Here is a 15,779-nt window from a genome sequence, read left to right as displayed (position 1 = left end):
AACCATGCGTCTTTGTTATTGCCGATATCGTTTGGATATCGGCAAAAATGGCCAACTTTCGTAGCGTTATGCTTTGATGATCGGAAAAGGGATGTGTGAGACCATCCAATCACAGCCCCCGAATCCCCCCACGTGTCCATCAGAATAGCTATATATCTATATGTTTTTTGAATCAGGAACCGACAAGGAATAAGATGAAAGTGTTTTTAAATTGATTTCGAAAATTTAATTTTGATCATAATTTTTATATTTTTAATTTTCAGAGCTTGTTTTTAATCCAAATATAACATATTTATATGTTTTTGGAATCAGAAAATGATGAAGAATAAGATGAACGTAAATTTGGATCGTTTTATGAAAAAATATTTTTAGATTTTTAATGACCAAAGTCATTAATTAATTTGTAAGCCTCCATGTTGAAATGCAATACCGAAGTCCGGCCTTCGTCGAAGATTGCTTGGCCAAAATTTCAATCAATTTGATTGTAAAATGAAGGTGTGACAGTGCCATCCTCAACTTTTACAAAAAGCCGGATATGACGTCATAAAAGACATTTATCGAAAAAAAGAAACAAACGTCTGGGGATTTCATACCCAGGAACTCTCATGTCAAATTTCATAAAGTTCGGTCCAGTAGTTTATAGTCTGAATCGCTCTACACACACGCGCGCGCACACACACACACACACACACACACACACACACACACACACACACACACACACACACACACACCACGACCCTCGTCTCGATTCCCCGTCTATGTTAAAACATTTAGTCAAAACTTGACTAAATGGAGAAAAAAAAGGAACACACACAAAACGCACACACACACAAGGAAGATTTAAAAGAGGAAGCTATTGATGGTAAATTATTTGAGCGACACGCGTTACTATTTTTCTGCGTTGACCTTCGCATTTACATAAGAGGAACAAGAAAGCTAGCATAGGAGCTGTTTTCAAGATAAAGCGAACTGTGTTGTGCGTACGGCCGTGGCCCGGATGATAAATAGATTCAATTTTCGGTGGCAGCAGAAGATAACAAGAAAAGACGTGGGTTTTTATGTTTTGTTTTTAAATACGCTAACAAAAGGAAACTTGTAAGAGTGAATATAATGTATGTAACCGTAGAGTAATCTCCTCTTTTCTGTGACAGCATGGCCAGTGCATGGCTGGTAGTCCTACTATGGTTGACCGCAAGCATTGTTGGACTTGAAGCATCAACATGTTACCTGCCCCGGACCTGCTGGAGTACGGCGGTAGTCTGGGACAGTCCGTATACACATCAGTGTCCTGAAAACGACCTTTGCCTCTGCAGCAAAACCACCCTGAACTGCTCGTCCAATCATGGCAAGCTCGACTATGTACCCAGAGTTCCAGGGCATTTCAAAATGCTCAACTTTTCCAACAACGACCTGGGCCATATTTCTAACATGCATTTCTTCACAAACGTGTCAAGAAGTGTTATTGCTGTGGACCTGTACCAGAATAATTTGTCATATATCGTAGAAGGTGTTTTCGACGATTTGCCCAACCTGAGTTGGTTGAGTCTGGGAGGAAACCCTCTTCTCGTCAAAGATGTGTTCAACATGAGTATCATATCCACACTGTCAACTCTCGATGTCGGCTGCATGGGATTCCAGTCAATACCTGGCGAAGCCGTTAAACATCTTAAAAACTCCACGGTGGCTTACCTCAATCTGGAATGGAACTGTATTGAATCATTTGATATGTCGGTGCTGAGTCCAATGCGTCAATTGGAGTACCTGTCTCTGTGGAAGAATGACCTGTACAGTCTAACTGCAGCTTCCTTGCCACAACTGCGTGTTCTGAACATGGTGGGCAACAGACTGTTTGACTTCCCCGACACGTGCAACAGCACGGGCGGTTCGTTCTTTCCTAAACTTGTTAACGCCACGCTCGCGTTCAACAGCATATCGCGGATCGGCGACACCATCTGTCTTCCCAAACTTCAGCATCTGGAACTCAGCTACAACCCTTTCAAGTACATTTCCCGCAACTCTTTCTCCGTTCACAAGTTCCCATCCTTGCAAACAGTTCTTCTTGGTCAGTTGAACATCAAGGTGAAGAAAATTGAAAGGTTTGCTTTTAATAATTCTAGATTACGAAACATTGATCTAGCCCTGAACCAAATAAACTTCTCTTCCTCAGTGGTCGACGGCCAGGCTTTTAATGGGTGTACTGGGCTGACCAGCCTCTTGCTGAGGGGAAATGATTTTTCGTCCGTGGCTGAGAACAGATTTGCCGTGCTTTTTCGTTCACTCACAAACTTGGAGCATCTCAACATAGGCAGCAGCAAGATGGCAGTCATTTACCCGCGTGCTTTTGGACGTTTCCGGCACCTGAAGTGGCTTCATCTGTTCGAGAACGACTTCACTTATATACCGGATGGTGCATTTGATTCCCTGCGCAACCTGATGTTCCTTCATTTGGACTCAAGCAGAATCAGCAGAATTACCAAATCTACCTTCAGCGTCGAGACTTTGAAAAGGTTGGTGAGATGTCCATAAACGAATTTTGTAATTCCTTGTGCCTTTATACATCATGTGTCGACTATCTTTCGTCCAATGGCAATGACAATGACAATTCTTTATTAACGAGGGTAATATAGAATAAGCAATGATTTACTTTATTACATCTCTCTCTCTCTCTCTCTCTCTCTCTCTCTCTCTCTCTCTCTCTCTCTCTCTCTCTCTCTCTCTCTCTCTCTCTCTCTCTCTCTCTCTCTCTCTCTCTGCTGGGCCAGATATGATTGTGAACCAAATGTGGAAGCATGCCAATGAAACAGTATTGGACTTTCTTGTTGATCTGTTCAACATGTTGTTTGACACGGGAACATTTCCTGAAGAGTGGTCAAGATCAATTATCATACCAATTCATAAGAAAGGAGACGTGAATGTACCGGATAATTACCGTGGCATGGCCTTGACCAGTGTTGTAAGCAAGGTTTATACACACATTCTCAACAAGAGATTGACGAAGTGGGCTGAGAAAGAGGAAAAAATAATTGAAGAACAATCCGGCTTCAGGTCAAGTTACAATACTGTTGATCATATTTTTTCGTTATATGGCATTGTTCAGAAGCATTTATTAAAGAATACTAAACTGTACATAGCTTTTGTAGATTTTAAGAAGGCATTTGACTCTGTGAACAGGAATGCATTTTGGGAGGTTTTGAGGAAAAGTGGTGTAAACGGGAAAATGTATAAGGCCCTAACAGCCGTTTACACATCAGTGAAAGCATGTGTGCGTGACCGATGTAATTATTCTGATTATTTTGAATGCTCAAGAGGGGTGAAACAAGGATGTTTATTGAGCCCTTTGATGTTCTCCTTCTTTATTAATGAACTGGCAACAGAAGTGTCCTGTAAGGGAAGACATGGTATACAGTTGATACCTGGTGCGACGGAGATATTCTTGCTACTTTTCGCTGACGATGTTGTTTTGATGTCTAATTCTGTCATAGGTTTACAAAACCAACTTAACAATTTTAAAAGAGAAGCAGATCGCCTGTGCTTATCAGTTAACTTGGATAAAACTGATGATCATGGTGTTCCGTATGGGAGGCCACCTTGCAGCTCACGAGAAATGGTCCTATGGTGGCGAGGCAGTCCGAGTAACCAACTCGTACAAATACCTCGGCATGTTGTTTACTACAAAACTGAGTGTAAATGTTGCTTTGAGTGAGATGTCCAGAAAAGGAAAGAAAGCAGTCATTGAGATATAGAGAACAATGAGAAAACTGAATGTTGCTGATCCATTGGTGTTTTGGAAGATGCTTGATGTGCAGGTAGAACCCATTTTAACATACGCAGCCGAAGTTTGGGGGCTAGAGGGCGTCAAGCCAATTGAGCAAGTTCACACTTTTGCTATCAAAAGGTTTTTAAATGTTTCGCTGCATTCCTCAAATACAATGGCGTACGGGGAAATAGGCAGATATCCACTTTTCATAAGAACTGTTGTCAAATGTGTGAAATATTGGCTTAAAGTTAACAAGACTTCCGCAAACCAGAATTTGTAAACAGACCTATGAAATGTTCCTTTTGCAACATGAATCTGGCAAGCACAACTGGGTTTCCAAAGTTAAGAAGGTGTTAGCTGAAAACGGGTTTGGCATTGTTTGGCTGTGCCAAGGGGCTGGCTACGATAAAGGTTTTGTTTCCCAGTTTAAAGATCGACTGATTTGTATGTATAAACAAAACTGGCATTGGGAAATGGAGACAAACGAGAAGTATCAATGGTTTTATTCTTTTAAAAGCGTTTTTCAGCCTGAGAAGTACATATTATGTATAGCAAACAAATGAAAAAGAGATGCGCTTGCTAGATTTCGGTTAAGAGCCTGTGGGCTGAGGAGCAATGCTCAGTGGTTTTTAATACAACAGGCACGCGACAGTGCATGCCCGATGTGTGATGGAGGCTGTGAAGACGAGGTACACTTTCTTTTCCACTGTACAGCCTATGCTGATATCCGTGCAAAGTGTAACGTGTTAAAAAGTTGTTCTGAACCAGCCTCAATGGAAGATGTAACCCGTAGGGGAGACCGGGGCTAGTCCGCCCCCGGGGCACATCCGTCTTTGTCTGTTTATTCTTACGTTTGCCACCTTTTAGTCATTCACACCATGTGAGAGTGGTGTCCGTTCTTCCCGCCATATCCTGCAGAAGTTCAAAGGTTGCGCGCCCATATATCGTGAGTACAGATCACAAAAAGTGTTTTTCTTCATTTTTGTGACATGAATGCATTGGAGTTGACTTAGGTTTTGATGCATTACCTCTGAGAACAAATACTTAGTCTTGGTGTCGAGTGAAAAAGTGTTAATTAAGGTCGAGTTCTGACGAAAGTTTTGCTTCTTCCTTCCCATGTTGTGCTCGCTATCTGGCACTCGAGTTGCCTGCCCGTGCGGGGGCAAGTCCGCCTATTTGTCATGGGGCATGTCCGCCGTGAGCAGTATGTACAACAAATGTTCATGCGAACACAAAAACTGTCTGCACATTGATATGTGACCCTCCACCACGGAATGAGTCGCATGTCACCTCGCGCGGTTCTGCGCTAGGCTTAATATAAGTCCAGGGGGTGTCTGGTAACGGTGTGAGGGTCACCTTAGTCACAGGCTTATAACTCAACAAGTTTTTGCTCTTTTCTAAAACGGTTTTCACCACTGGATAGAGCATAAAAAAAACTCTTTAGAAAAATGTAAAAATATGAAAATCATGCAAAGGTGACATGCGAATCATTCCGTGGTAGAGGGTCACATATCAGCTACACATTTGTCTTGATGTAAAATTAAAAATCAGTCTTCTAGTTCATCAAACTCGCCAGATATGCTACCAAAAGCATAAAAGTAGGCGGACTAGCCCCGGTCTCCTCGCCAGTTATGCTACCAAAAGCATAAAAGTAGGCGACTAGCCCCGGTCTCCCCTAACGTAATTTTGTGTTACATTCTTTCGTATTTTGTCATTGGCATTTTTGAAGCTGAATATTGAAGGGAATTAAAAAAGCTTTCCCACTAAAGCTTGCCCACTACTAGTCTTGTACATACTATGGGATGAGAGCGGCGGACTTGCCCCACCCTGTAGGCGGACTTACCCCGACTTGGGGCAAGTTCGCCTACGTTAGGGTAGGTCTACTTAAAGCAGTATGTACAACAAATGTTCATGCGCACATCAAAACTGTCTGCACGTTGATATCAGCTACACATTTGTCTTGATGTAAAATAAAAAATCAGTCTTCTAGTTCATCAAACTCGCCAGTTATGCTACCAAAAGCATAAAAGTAGGCGGACTAGCCCCGGTCTCCCCCTATCCTAGCCCTGGATGAAGAAAGTGTACTCGAAGCAACTGCACAATTTATTTCTAAGGCACAAAACATGCGCAAAAAGAAACTAGATGAGTCAAGCTGAAATGATGTATAATGTAATTTTTACGTACGCAAATGTTGGACTGGATGGTCTTCTCATTTAAATCGGGTTGCGTGTACATGTATACGCGTGGATTTACACGTGTGCGGGTGTAGTGTATATACGCGTATATATGTGTGTGTGTGTGTGTGTGTGTGTGTGTGTGTGTGTGTGTGTGTGTGTGTGTGTGTGTGTGTGTGTGCGTTCGGTTCGTCTGCAGCCATTGTTGTTTTTGTATAGATATGTATTTAGACATGTTCCCCTACTAGTCACGCGAGGGTAACGCCGACTGGTGGTTTATTGGTTTTAAATATTTGTGGTCTGCAGATTGATTGGTTTTATGAGTGTGTGTTAAAGCCATATGTACTCGATGACTATACACGCTAATTGCTTTACCAACAGCTGGAGACATGCTAAATTAAGTTCCCTGCAAAATATTTTGGTCTAGGACCCCTTCTTCTTCTTCTGCGTTCGTGGGCTGAAACTCCCACGTACACTCGTGTTTTTGCACGAGTGGAATTTTACGTGTATGACCGTTTTTTACCCCGCCATTTAGGCAGCCATACGCCGTTTTCGGGGGATAGGACCCCTTCAATGTTGAGATATGTTAATTTTCATTTTGATCTGGATCGTCCTATTTATAGATTTGGCAACACATGCGCTGTTGACGCAAGGGAGAGAACTCCGTGTCGTTGTTGACATCATCACTTTTTCAGAGGCTAGAACAAGCTGAAATGCACGTAGGCCTATATGTATATGGTCCGCGCATGACGACATATCGTCATTATATGGTCTTATGGTGCGTTTGACATCGATTGTGGGCAAACTATACTTTGTAAACACGGGAGTAAGTTAGCTTTTTACCCTTTGTCTTAGATATTTTTGCTTATCTATGGCTTTCGTGTCGGTGTGTTTGTTTGTTCGTACTCATAAACTAGTTTGCTATGTTTTTGTTGTTATTAATGTTTTGTTCATTCGTCCTTTTACCCCTTTATGAATGATGCAGAAATTGTTGTTTTACCTTGTCTATAAGGCTTTTATTAGCTAATGACAATAAAGTGTCAAAGCGTCAAGCGTCTCTCTGTCTCTCTCTGTCTCTCTGTCTCTCTCTGTCTCTCTGTGTCTCTGTCTCTGTCTCTCTCTGTCTCTGTCTCTCTCTCTCTCTCTCTCTCTCTCTCTCTCTCTCTCTCTCTCTCTCTCTCTCTCTCTCTCTCTCTCTCTCTGTTTAAGACGAACGGCAGAGAACACACATTGTTTGGTGAAATGGTTTATTCTTCTTCACGAAAACGTTCACTGTTGTTCACAGATTGAAAACGTTGGACCTTAGCAGCAGCCCATTCCAGTGTAACTGTGACATCCTGTGGTTCCAGCAGTGCGTGAGGTCAAACCCACACATTTTCTCTTCCAAATGGCGACCATATGTGTGTGTCAACGTGCCAGGTGTTGCTCTCCTTGACTTTGAACTGAACGAACAGGTACGTGGTTTTGGTTACATTCATGACACATGCACCAAAAACAGTTAAAGCAGCATTTTTAAACAAAAACTATAATTTTTTAACAGAAATTCTGCCTAATTTGACCTTAAAGGTTGACTCTTCCCCGTGCAAACAGTACGGCTCATCATTTCCGATCTAGCCTTTTTTTCTCTCCATGGGATAAGACCATCACTCTGTGCACGATGGTAATTTTGTTTACAAATGAATTTTTTTAAAGCCCATACTGGTGTTAAAAAAAATAAAAATTATTCATTAAAAAAAAAAGTCCAGCTCGCCACAAGCAGTTAAGGTGTTGAGTTCTTATCCCATGTAAAAAGCCTGGCCCGATCTGAGACAATGATCCGAACTGTTTTTACGAGAAGAAGTATGCCTGTAAATAAATTGAAGGGACAGTCGCTGTACTGTAATTCCATTTCCCGCAGTTTCCCGTCACTGCGAGAATCAGTGTGAGATACGCATGCGTAACGAATAGCCATTACCCGTGTGTACGCGATAGCCTTCGTACCAGAAACGTTTTGCTCTGCAAAATCTGGATCATCCGACACTTTTGGATTGTTAAATAAATATTGTATAGTGTGTTTTTAAGGGAAATAAGTATTTTCCCACACTGGTGAGTACAGTGTTGAATTAAAACGCACCTACAATAGTTTAGTAGATTCAGTAACATATTTTTTTAATTGGCATTACTAGATCGGAAAATGTATTATGATAACGGTTTGCTATGTTCACAGCTCAGTTTTTGTGCTAAACGACCGAGAGGAGCCACCCCGGGTGGGGGTCCTTTGGCGTCAACAGAAAATAATTATCTAATCAGTAATATGGTTAAGTGACACATCTATTTAGGGGTTTTCGAGGGCGCTGATTCCAAAAATGATGTTTTTATCTCGATTAAATGTCATGATCAAAGCTAAGAGACGATATATTGCAAATAATAATATTTTTATCCATAAAAAGTGAAGAAAAATATTCAAAAACAAAAAACATTTTATTAAGAGCAATAGAGAGCAAAATTCAAACAATAATATTAATAAGGACAAATCAGCATAGCTGAAAGTGTTGTCAACAAAATATAGGACATAATAATTATTATGCAATAGGTTTATTAAAACATCAACTCTTTATTGAAACATATGATTATGTTATAAAATTTAGCTTATTACCTAGGTCATTACTGTAAAAGTATCAACACTATGCAATAGCATTGCATAGATGTACTTTGTGTCTAATTGAGAAAGATACAAGTAGTCATCTAGACAACTATATTAATCATATCAATTAATCAGAAAGTGTTAAACATTTAGTCAAAATTGATAGTTCTGTCATGAAAGCTGTTGAACTTATCTTGACTGATTTGAACGGTTAAATCACGTGCTCATTTCTAAAATAAAAGTTATCAAAAATAAACTATTATAATACACCCACAATTAATGTTTGGCGTAATCTCAAAATAAAAAAATATACAAGAATAGTTGGCAGCATCTCAAATGAGACGTATACAAGGAATAGTTTAAGCATAATCTCATAATAACATGAATACAGGGAACTCGTAACACATATACGGAGAATGTTTGGTGTCATCTCATAATAACAACTACTATGAATATAGTTGGCATCATCTCATGCAAACACACTTACAACGAGTGTTTGGCATCATCTCATAATAACACACCTACACGAAAAGTTTGGCATCATTTCATAACAACAAAACCCTAAAGGAATGTTTGGCATAATCTCGGGTAAACCAAATCTTCATCATATCTGCGTCTGTCAACATATCTGAACCATTGTACAAAGGAGACAGTTACAACTCTTCATCACTTTCAAACATTGCGTCAAAGTCAACTTCATCCACTTCCAAGTCTTCTTCATCTTCCGTTTCCTTGTCTTTAGGATCAATAGCAGCTAACAGATCAATCAAAGACTCTGGCAAAATGGGTTTTGATGACCATATCGGTTCCAGTAAGTCTTTTGCGTTTCTCATCCATCCCTGGCCTTCATCATAGGGTTTTGGTTTCTCTACAATGGCTATGTGCGCTCTTTTGTACAGAGCAACACGGTGGTTCACACGTTTGTTGTGTGGCTGCAGAGCAGCACGACAAGGAGGCAGACGAGCGAGGTCGACTTTGGACTTTGCCAATCGCGGTGAGTTTTTCATCTTCACCCACCATTTTGCGGAGCATTTTCCCACGAACTGTATTCACTGACAGTTCCCGACTGTGTCCATACATGACGCAGGCAAACTGTTCCAATGATTCGTCCACTTCATGGTGGATGCTCCATTCGTCACCAAGCCGTGCGAACGCTTCCTGAAACTTTGGGTTTTTCTGCAGTTTCTTCAACGGTCCTACCTTTCCCTTCCCTTTGAAGGCACTGGTGCAGTCTTCTCCACTCCACACGTAGTACCCAAGAAGTGCGGCACAGTAGTTTTTTCCAAGAGACTCAGCAAACTCAGTGACGTTGATCAGCCGCCTGTGTTTTCCAGACCCTGTGTCTAGGTACACGGTCAATTTGATTTCATGAGCATGGTACAACAGGATGACAAATATGTCATTATCAGGCGTCCTGACGACAGCGTCCTTGTATCCAATTGCTGCGGCGTGGTGGAGATACAGCACAACCCTTGTGTCGGTCTCCTCTTGGTTGCTGTAGATCGTATGAATCTCATGTGCCTCGACCTTTCCGTTGGATGATGTCAATTTATGGGCCCTTCCTTCTACGATCAGAACTGCCATGTCTGTCTTTTCGAGTCTTAAAGCTGCACGTTGGTCACTCCATACTCGAAATAAAATCTGGCACAACTGCTTTTTGTTGTCGTCATTCGCTAGGAACTGCTTGAAGTCGCCAGGCTTCCTGGTTGATGGTCCATCGACAATGATTTTTTTTCTGATTTCCCCCGCCTTTTTCTCTCCTGTGCTTTGATGGACTGCGGATGGTAGCTGTCTGTCGAGAACAAGAAGTGTTTCTTCGCCACCATCTGGTCAAGGATTTTCAAGCATATTTCACCAAAGGTCGGGGGCATGTTTGTGAGGATGTGAAGCAGAGCCATGCCATCCTGGATGAACAAGGCGTCTTTGGGCGCTAGATCTATTGGTGTGATGTCTTCCAGGAGGTAATGCAGTACGGCAGCTTTGTTGGTTTTGGCGAAGAACCCATCTGGTGTTCCAAGGCAGGGAGGCACAGGCATCAAACAGTATGACATGAGGACGTCGAAGTCGATAATCATAGCATGAATCTATGACAACCCTGGTATATATTTTACTCACAGACTTTCACTGATTATTATTACTTTATATATAATAATTGATATGCCATACCTGAGGAGATAATGACAAGATTTTAAATGAAGAATATCATATGTTTACTAAGTATGTACTAACTATTTAACCAATTTGAACTGGATATATTGTTTATTTTAACCAAAAAAATCGTAATTCAGCAACAAAGGAGACCTTTTATATGTGATCATGACATTTAATCGAGATAAAAACATCATTTTTGGAATCAGCACCCTCGAAAACCCCTAATTAGATGTGTCACTTAACTATATTACTGATTAGATAATTATTTTCTGTTGGCGCCAAAGGACCCCCACCCGGGGTAGCTTGGGGGCCCCTCACGGTCGTTTAGCACAAAAACTGAGCTGTGAACATAGCAAACCGTTATCATAATACATTTTCCGATCTAGTAATGCCAATTAAAAAAATATGTAAGAGGTTGAAGGCACCCCTACTGAATCTACTGCACTACAATGTTTTACTCGGAAGTTCACTAGAACTCCAAAACTCAGTGATTGAATGTGAACAGGGGACCGGTGTCACGATTTCATCTTTCGCCTGTGTACATATTTCCCCCTCGATATATACTCAAGACTGAAATGTTGTTTCCTGGTAAAATTAAGAAGTGAAATTATTTATGGACGAAAAGCATGTCAGTTTCTTGCATGTGAAGAAAATTGGTGGTGAAATTTAATAGATTTCATTCCCAAAATCGAATTCATCGAAAACGTGTACCGAATGGTTACGTCCCTTGAATAAGAAGGGAAACATTTTAGGATGAATCAAATTTCTAAGTTAAATCAAAAAAAATGGTTGGACAAATTTGGCTCCATGAATGTAAGGTACACAAGGTCGCTCATCAGTACTATCGAATGGTGATTTTTTTGTTCAGTGTAGAGTTTATACTAGATCAACGAGGCCAAGAATCGAAATATCAACACGGCGAAAGATGAAAACGCCACACCGGCTTCGTTACAGTGCAAACTCTTCTGTGTCACTGAGTCCCGATTGTACTCATCGTCCTATTGTTCATTACTGGCTGTTGTAGCACTTCACACCCGTGGGAGTTTAGGTTCTCAGATCCTTTATCGTGCCAAATTCAAGCACATTTCGCCGCAACTGTTGAAACGCGGAAACAAAGACAAGAGTACTTGCAGCCTGAATTTACAATCTGCAAAGGATACCCAAAGTACCAAAACACAACGTTTAAATGTTGAATAATGGAACTTTGAGACACTGATTAGGTTTTTGGTGTGCAGACATTATATCCCAAACCCCAACTGAACTGTACGTGTTGCTCTTGGAGCGATCTGAAAACATTTTATGCAGGGAGTATATCTTTATATTCATTTTTCTCTATGGAGCACCCTCTGCCCCCATCCTAATCCCCTGCCCCTCTGTCACCCCTTTCCCAAATATAGGAAAGGGGAAAGAAAGCCTTCTGTCGTTGTGATGCGCATGTTCCATTAGTAACTGCATTGTGCTTATAATATATAGTTTATCATAATTATAATGCTGCCCTCCGCAACCAAACAAAGCCGCAATAATTCAGCCCCGGAAGAAAATCAAATTGGTATTATTGCTGTAAGGAAAAACTATGCCGTACGTCATTTATGTGGCGAGACATACAAACTGAGACAGGAAGAGAATTTGAGAAGAACAGGAGACTATTAAAACACACAAAAACTGACAAACATATCGATGACAGAAAGACACAGACAGAGACACGTGGAAGTGATAGGTTGAAAACGACAACTTCAAAGCTTGATTTTGACATCCGTGTTTGCAGGCCTGCTTGCTGGGATCTGACGCTACTGCCTTCACCATCGCCGTCACTTGTGTTGTCCTGTCCTTCCTGCTTCTCTTCGTCATCTTCTTCCGCTTCCGCTGGCACGTGCGCCTGTGGCTGTACGAAGCTTGCCGAGCCAGCCGACATGACAGACGTCGCCAGCTCGTGGCGAGAGGGCTAAACTACCGCTATGACGTCTTCGTCGCTTACGCCGCCGAAGACCTAGCCTGGGTGCAGCGAGAATTACTCCCCGTTTTGGAAGGAGAATGGGGACTGCGACTGTGCGTCCATCAGCGAGACTTTGAACCGGGCAAGCATATCGTGGACAACATCTCCGACTGCGTCAACGACAGCGAGCGTGTAGTGCTGGTCTTCTCGCCGCACTTTGCCCTCAGCGAGTGGTGTCAGTTCGAGCTCAAGTACTGCCAGGGCTGCGTCATGGAGCGTGATGACGTCATGGTGCTGGTAGAGCTTCAGGAGATCCCGTCGCGTAACATGACCGGCGCCATGTTGGCAGTGCTGCGTACTACCACCTACATTGAGTGGAGGGACGAGCAAGACGCCGCCAGGCAGTCTTTCTGGGCACGATTGCGCCTGGCCTTTGATGACTGAGCCTCTCTCTCTCTCTCTCTCTCTCTCTCTCTCTCTCTCTCTCTCTCTCTCTCTCTCTCTCTCTCTCTCTCTCTCTCTCTCTCTCTCTCTCTCTCTCTCTCTCTCTCTCTCTCTCTCTCTCTCTCTCTCTCTCTCTCTCTCTCTCTCTCTCTCTCTCTCTCTCACACACACACTCTCTTATTTTCAGGGACTCTTAGGCGTGGTTGGGGTTTGAAACCAACCTCTGTTATGGAATTAACAAACTTGTTTGTGTGTACATGCAGTTGTTCTATTACTTTTCCTCGTTAATTATGTTTTGTTGTGTTGGTTGTTTGTTTGATTTTTTTAATTGTTGCTGTTGCGGTTGTCTTTTTGATCGTTTTTTCGTTGTTTTTTGTTGTTGTTTTTTTTGGTTTGTTTTTGGTTTTGTGTGTGTGTTCTGTGCGTGCTCCTTATCATGCTTCAAATATAATCAATCAAAATACAGCCGCGCCGCCCCGCCCCCTTAAATCCTTCTTAGTTTGGTGCATGTCAGTTCCTTATCCTCATGACCACCAATAACTGTATCTATCATAATTCGAGTCTAGTACAGTGGTGATGCATTTGTGCGCATGTAAATGCTTTGCTGTAAATAATGGAGGCATAGTATGCGCATAACATGCCTCTCTGTTCGCTTGCACTGGCCAAGTCGTCACTGAAACGGCTTTCTCACATTTACTGTCCCTGTTCACCGCTTATCTTTCTAAATGAACATGATATAAGTGTAAATGGCATAAAAGGTTTCTCAATAAATGTATCGCTGCACTTGTTTTGAAGTGTATCAGTGTGTGTGACTGAGTGAGTGTGTGTCAGTGTGTGTGTGTGTGGTTATTTTCTTACAGTTTCGTTGTTGTTCTGACATCTGTGTGATCTTGTTTTTTGTGTGTTGTTTTAATTGAAACGGTTTGTCGTTGAAAAACTCTGTGTAGAAAAAGAGTTTAGCATGCGTGTTTTCCTCCCGATATATATGCGACCGATTTTATAATTGGAAACATCTTAAATCAAATTCCCTTGAATAAATCGCTTGTTTACGCTGTTAAGACCAACAGTATACATATAGGGCCTACGCAAACAGGGGCGGATCAGTTGCTTTGTAAGGGGGGGGGGGGGGGCACTTTGAATCCAATGTGAATGTGATGCGCCCGAATTTGCTAGGGGGGTCCGGGGGCATGCCCCCCCGGAAAAAAATTGGCCCAAAGAAGCAAAATGGTGCCATCTGGTGCCATTTGAACTTAGAAATGGTCATAGCAACAGCTTTCCAATTTTATTTTATTTTTTTTTCGAAGGGGGGGGGGGGGGGCACGTGCCCCCTGTGCCCCCCCCCCCCCCCTCGTCCGCCCCTGCGCAAACAACTTCAAAATGTTCATCACCGAACGCACACACACACACACTGACCGGCCCCATCCCCCACCTTCCTTTGTTTTTCTTTTAAGTAATTTAGAGACAATCTCAATAGTAAACAAAAACAACAAAAATATTAAAAAATTCAAGAAAAGGTTTAAAAAAAAAAAGAAGCTCGGTGAGGGGGCAGATTGGGGGGGGGGGGGGGGTGTGGAGGGTGACGTTTCAAAAATACACGATGACTTGCACGCCAGTCTCATAGTCACATAATGTCGGCCAAATGACTTATTACCACTCACAGAGAAACACACACACTCGCACACACGCACACACACTGACACACACACTCACACACACACACTCACACACACACACACACACACTCACACACACATTTGACTACTACATGTACTTCTACCAATAATAATGATACTACCAGGCTGAGCCGGGGCCATGAGAAAAATCGCCAGCAAGCATGGCCTTGCCGAATGTCTGCATCTGTGGTGTAAAGGGAAGCAACAACAGGCAGTCCCATCAATCAGTAGTGTATGAAGTTATGTCCCTTCCAAATACATTGCCGCTATAATTCTCAATAATTATATATGCTAAATGCTTCTTTTAATGTGACGCCGCTTCCAATAATAAGCTCAGATAACAAGTTGGCATTTATTCTGTGAATAGTCTCTTGATTAAATTTTCCAATGCCAAAACAATCCGAATCCAACATCTTCAATGATTCCCGGCCAGACTATGATAGATGTAGTCAGTTTCTTTTCTGGATAGAGAAAGAAAGAAAACAAGTCGCGTAAGGCGAAAATACAACATTTAGTCAAGTAGCTGTCGAACTCACAGAATGAAACTGAACGCAATGCAACGCAGCAAGACCGTATACTCGTAGCATCGTCAGTCCACCGCGCACGGCAAAGGCAGTGAAATTGACAAGAAGAGCGGGGTAGTACTTGCGCTGAGAAGGATAACACGCTTTTCTGTACCTCTCTTCGTTTTAACTTTCTGAGCGTGTTTTTAATCGAAACATATCATATCTATATGTTTTTGGAATCAGGAACCGACAAGGAATAAGATGAAGGTGTTTTTAAATTGATTTGGACAACTTAATTTTGATAATAATTTTTATATTTTTAATTTTCAGAGCTTGTTTTTAATCCAAATATAACATATTTATATGTTTTTGGAATCAGAAAATGATAAAGAATAAGATGTATGTAAATTTGGATCGTTTTATAAAAAAAATATTTTTTTTACAATTTTCAGATTTTTAATGACCAAACTCACTCATTAGTTTTTAAGCCACCAAGCTGAAATGCAATACCAAAC

The 15,779-nt window shown here is 41.7% G+C and overlaps 1 protein-coding gene across 1 annotated transcript; it reads left to right on the top strand.

Annotated features, from left to right (window-relative positions):
• Nucleotides 1-1,012: 1,012 nt before the first annotated feature.
• LOC138958359 (toll-like receptor 13) lies at nucleotides 1,013-13,863 on the top strand. Its single transcript, XM_070329476.1, has 3 exons — nucleotides 1,013-2,510; nucleotides 7,220-7,388; nucleotides 12,474-13,863. The coding sequence occupies exons 1-3, from the start codon at nucleotides 1,156-1,158 to the stop codon at nucleotides 13,083-13,085; spliced, it is 2,136 nt and encodes a 711-aa protein (XP_070185577.1). The 5' UTR covers nucleotides 1,013-1,155; the 3' UTR covers nucleotides 13,086-13,863.
• The last annotated feature ends 1,916 nt before the right edge of the window (nucleotides 13,864-15,779 follow it).

This window comes from Littorina saxatilis, linkage group LG2, assembly GCF_037325665.1.
Source record: "Littorina saxatilis isolate snail1 linkage group LG2, US_GU_Lsax_2.0, whole genome shotgun sequence".
Classification (NCBI taxonomy): Eukaryota; Metazoa; Mollusca; class Gastropoda; order Littorinimorpha; family Littorinidae; genus Littorina; species Littorina saxatilis.
The sequence above is the reverse complement of the archived record's forward strand: the minus strand, read 5'-3'. Positions and strand labels throughout refer to the sequence as shown.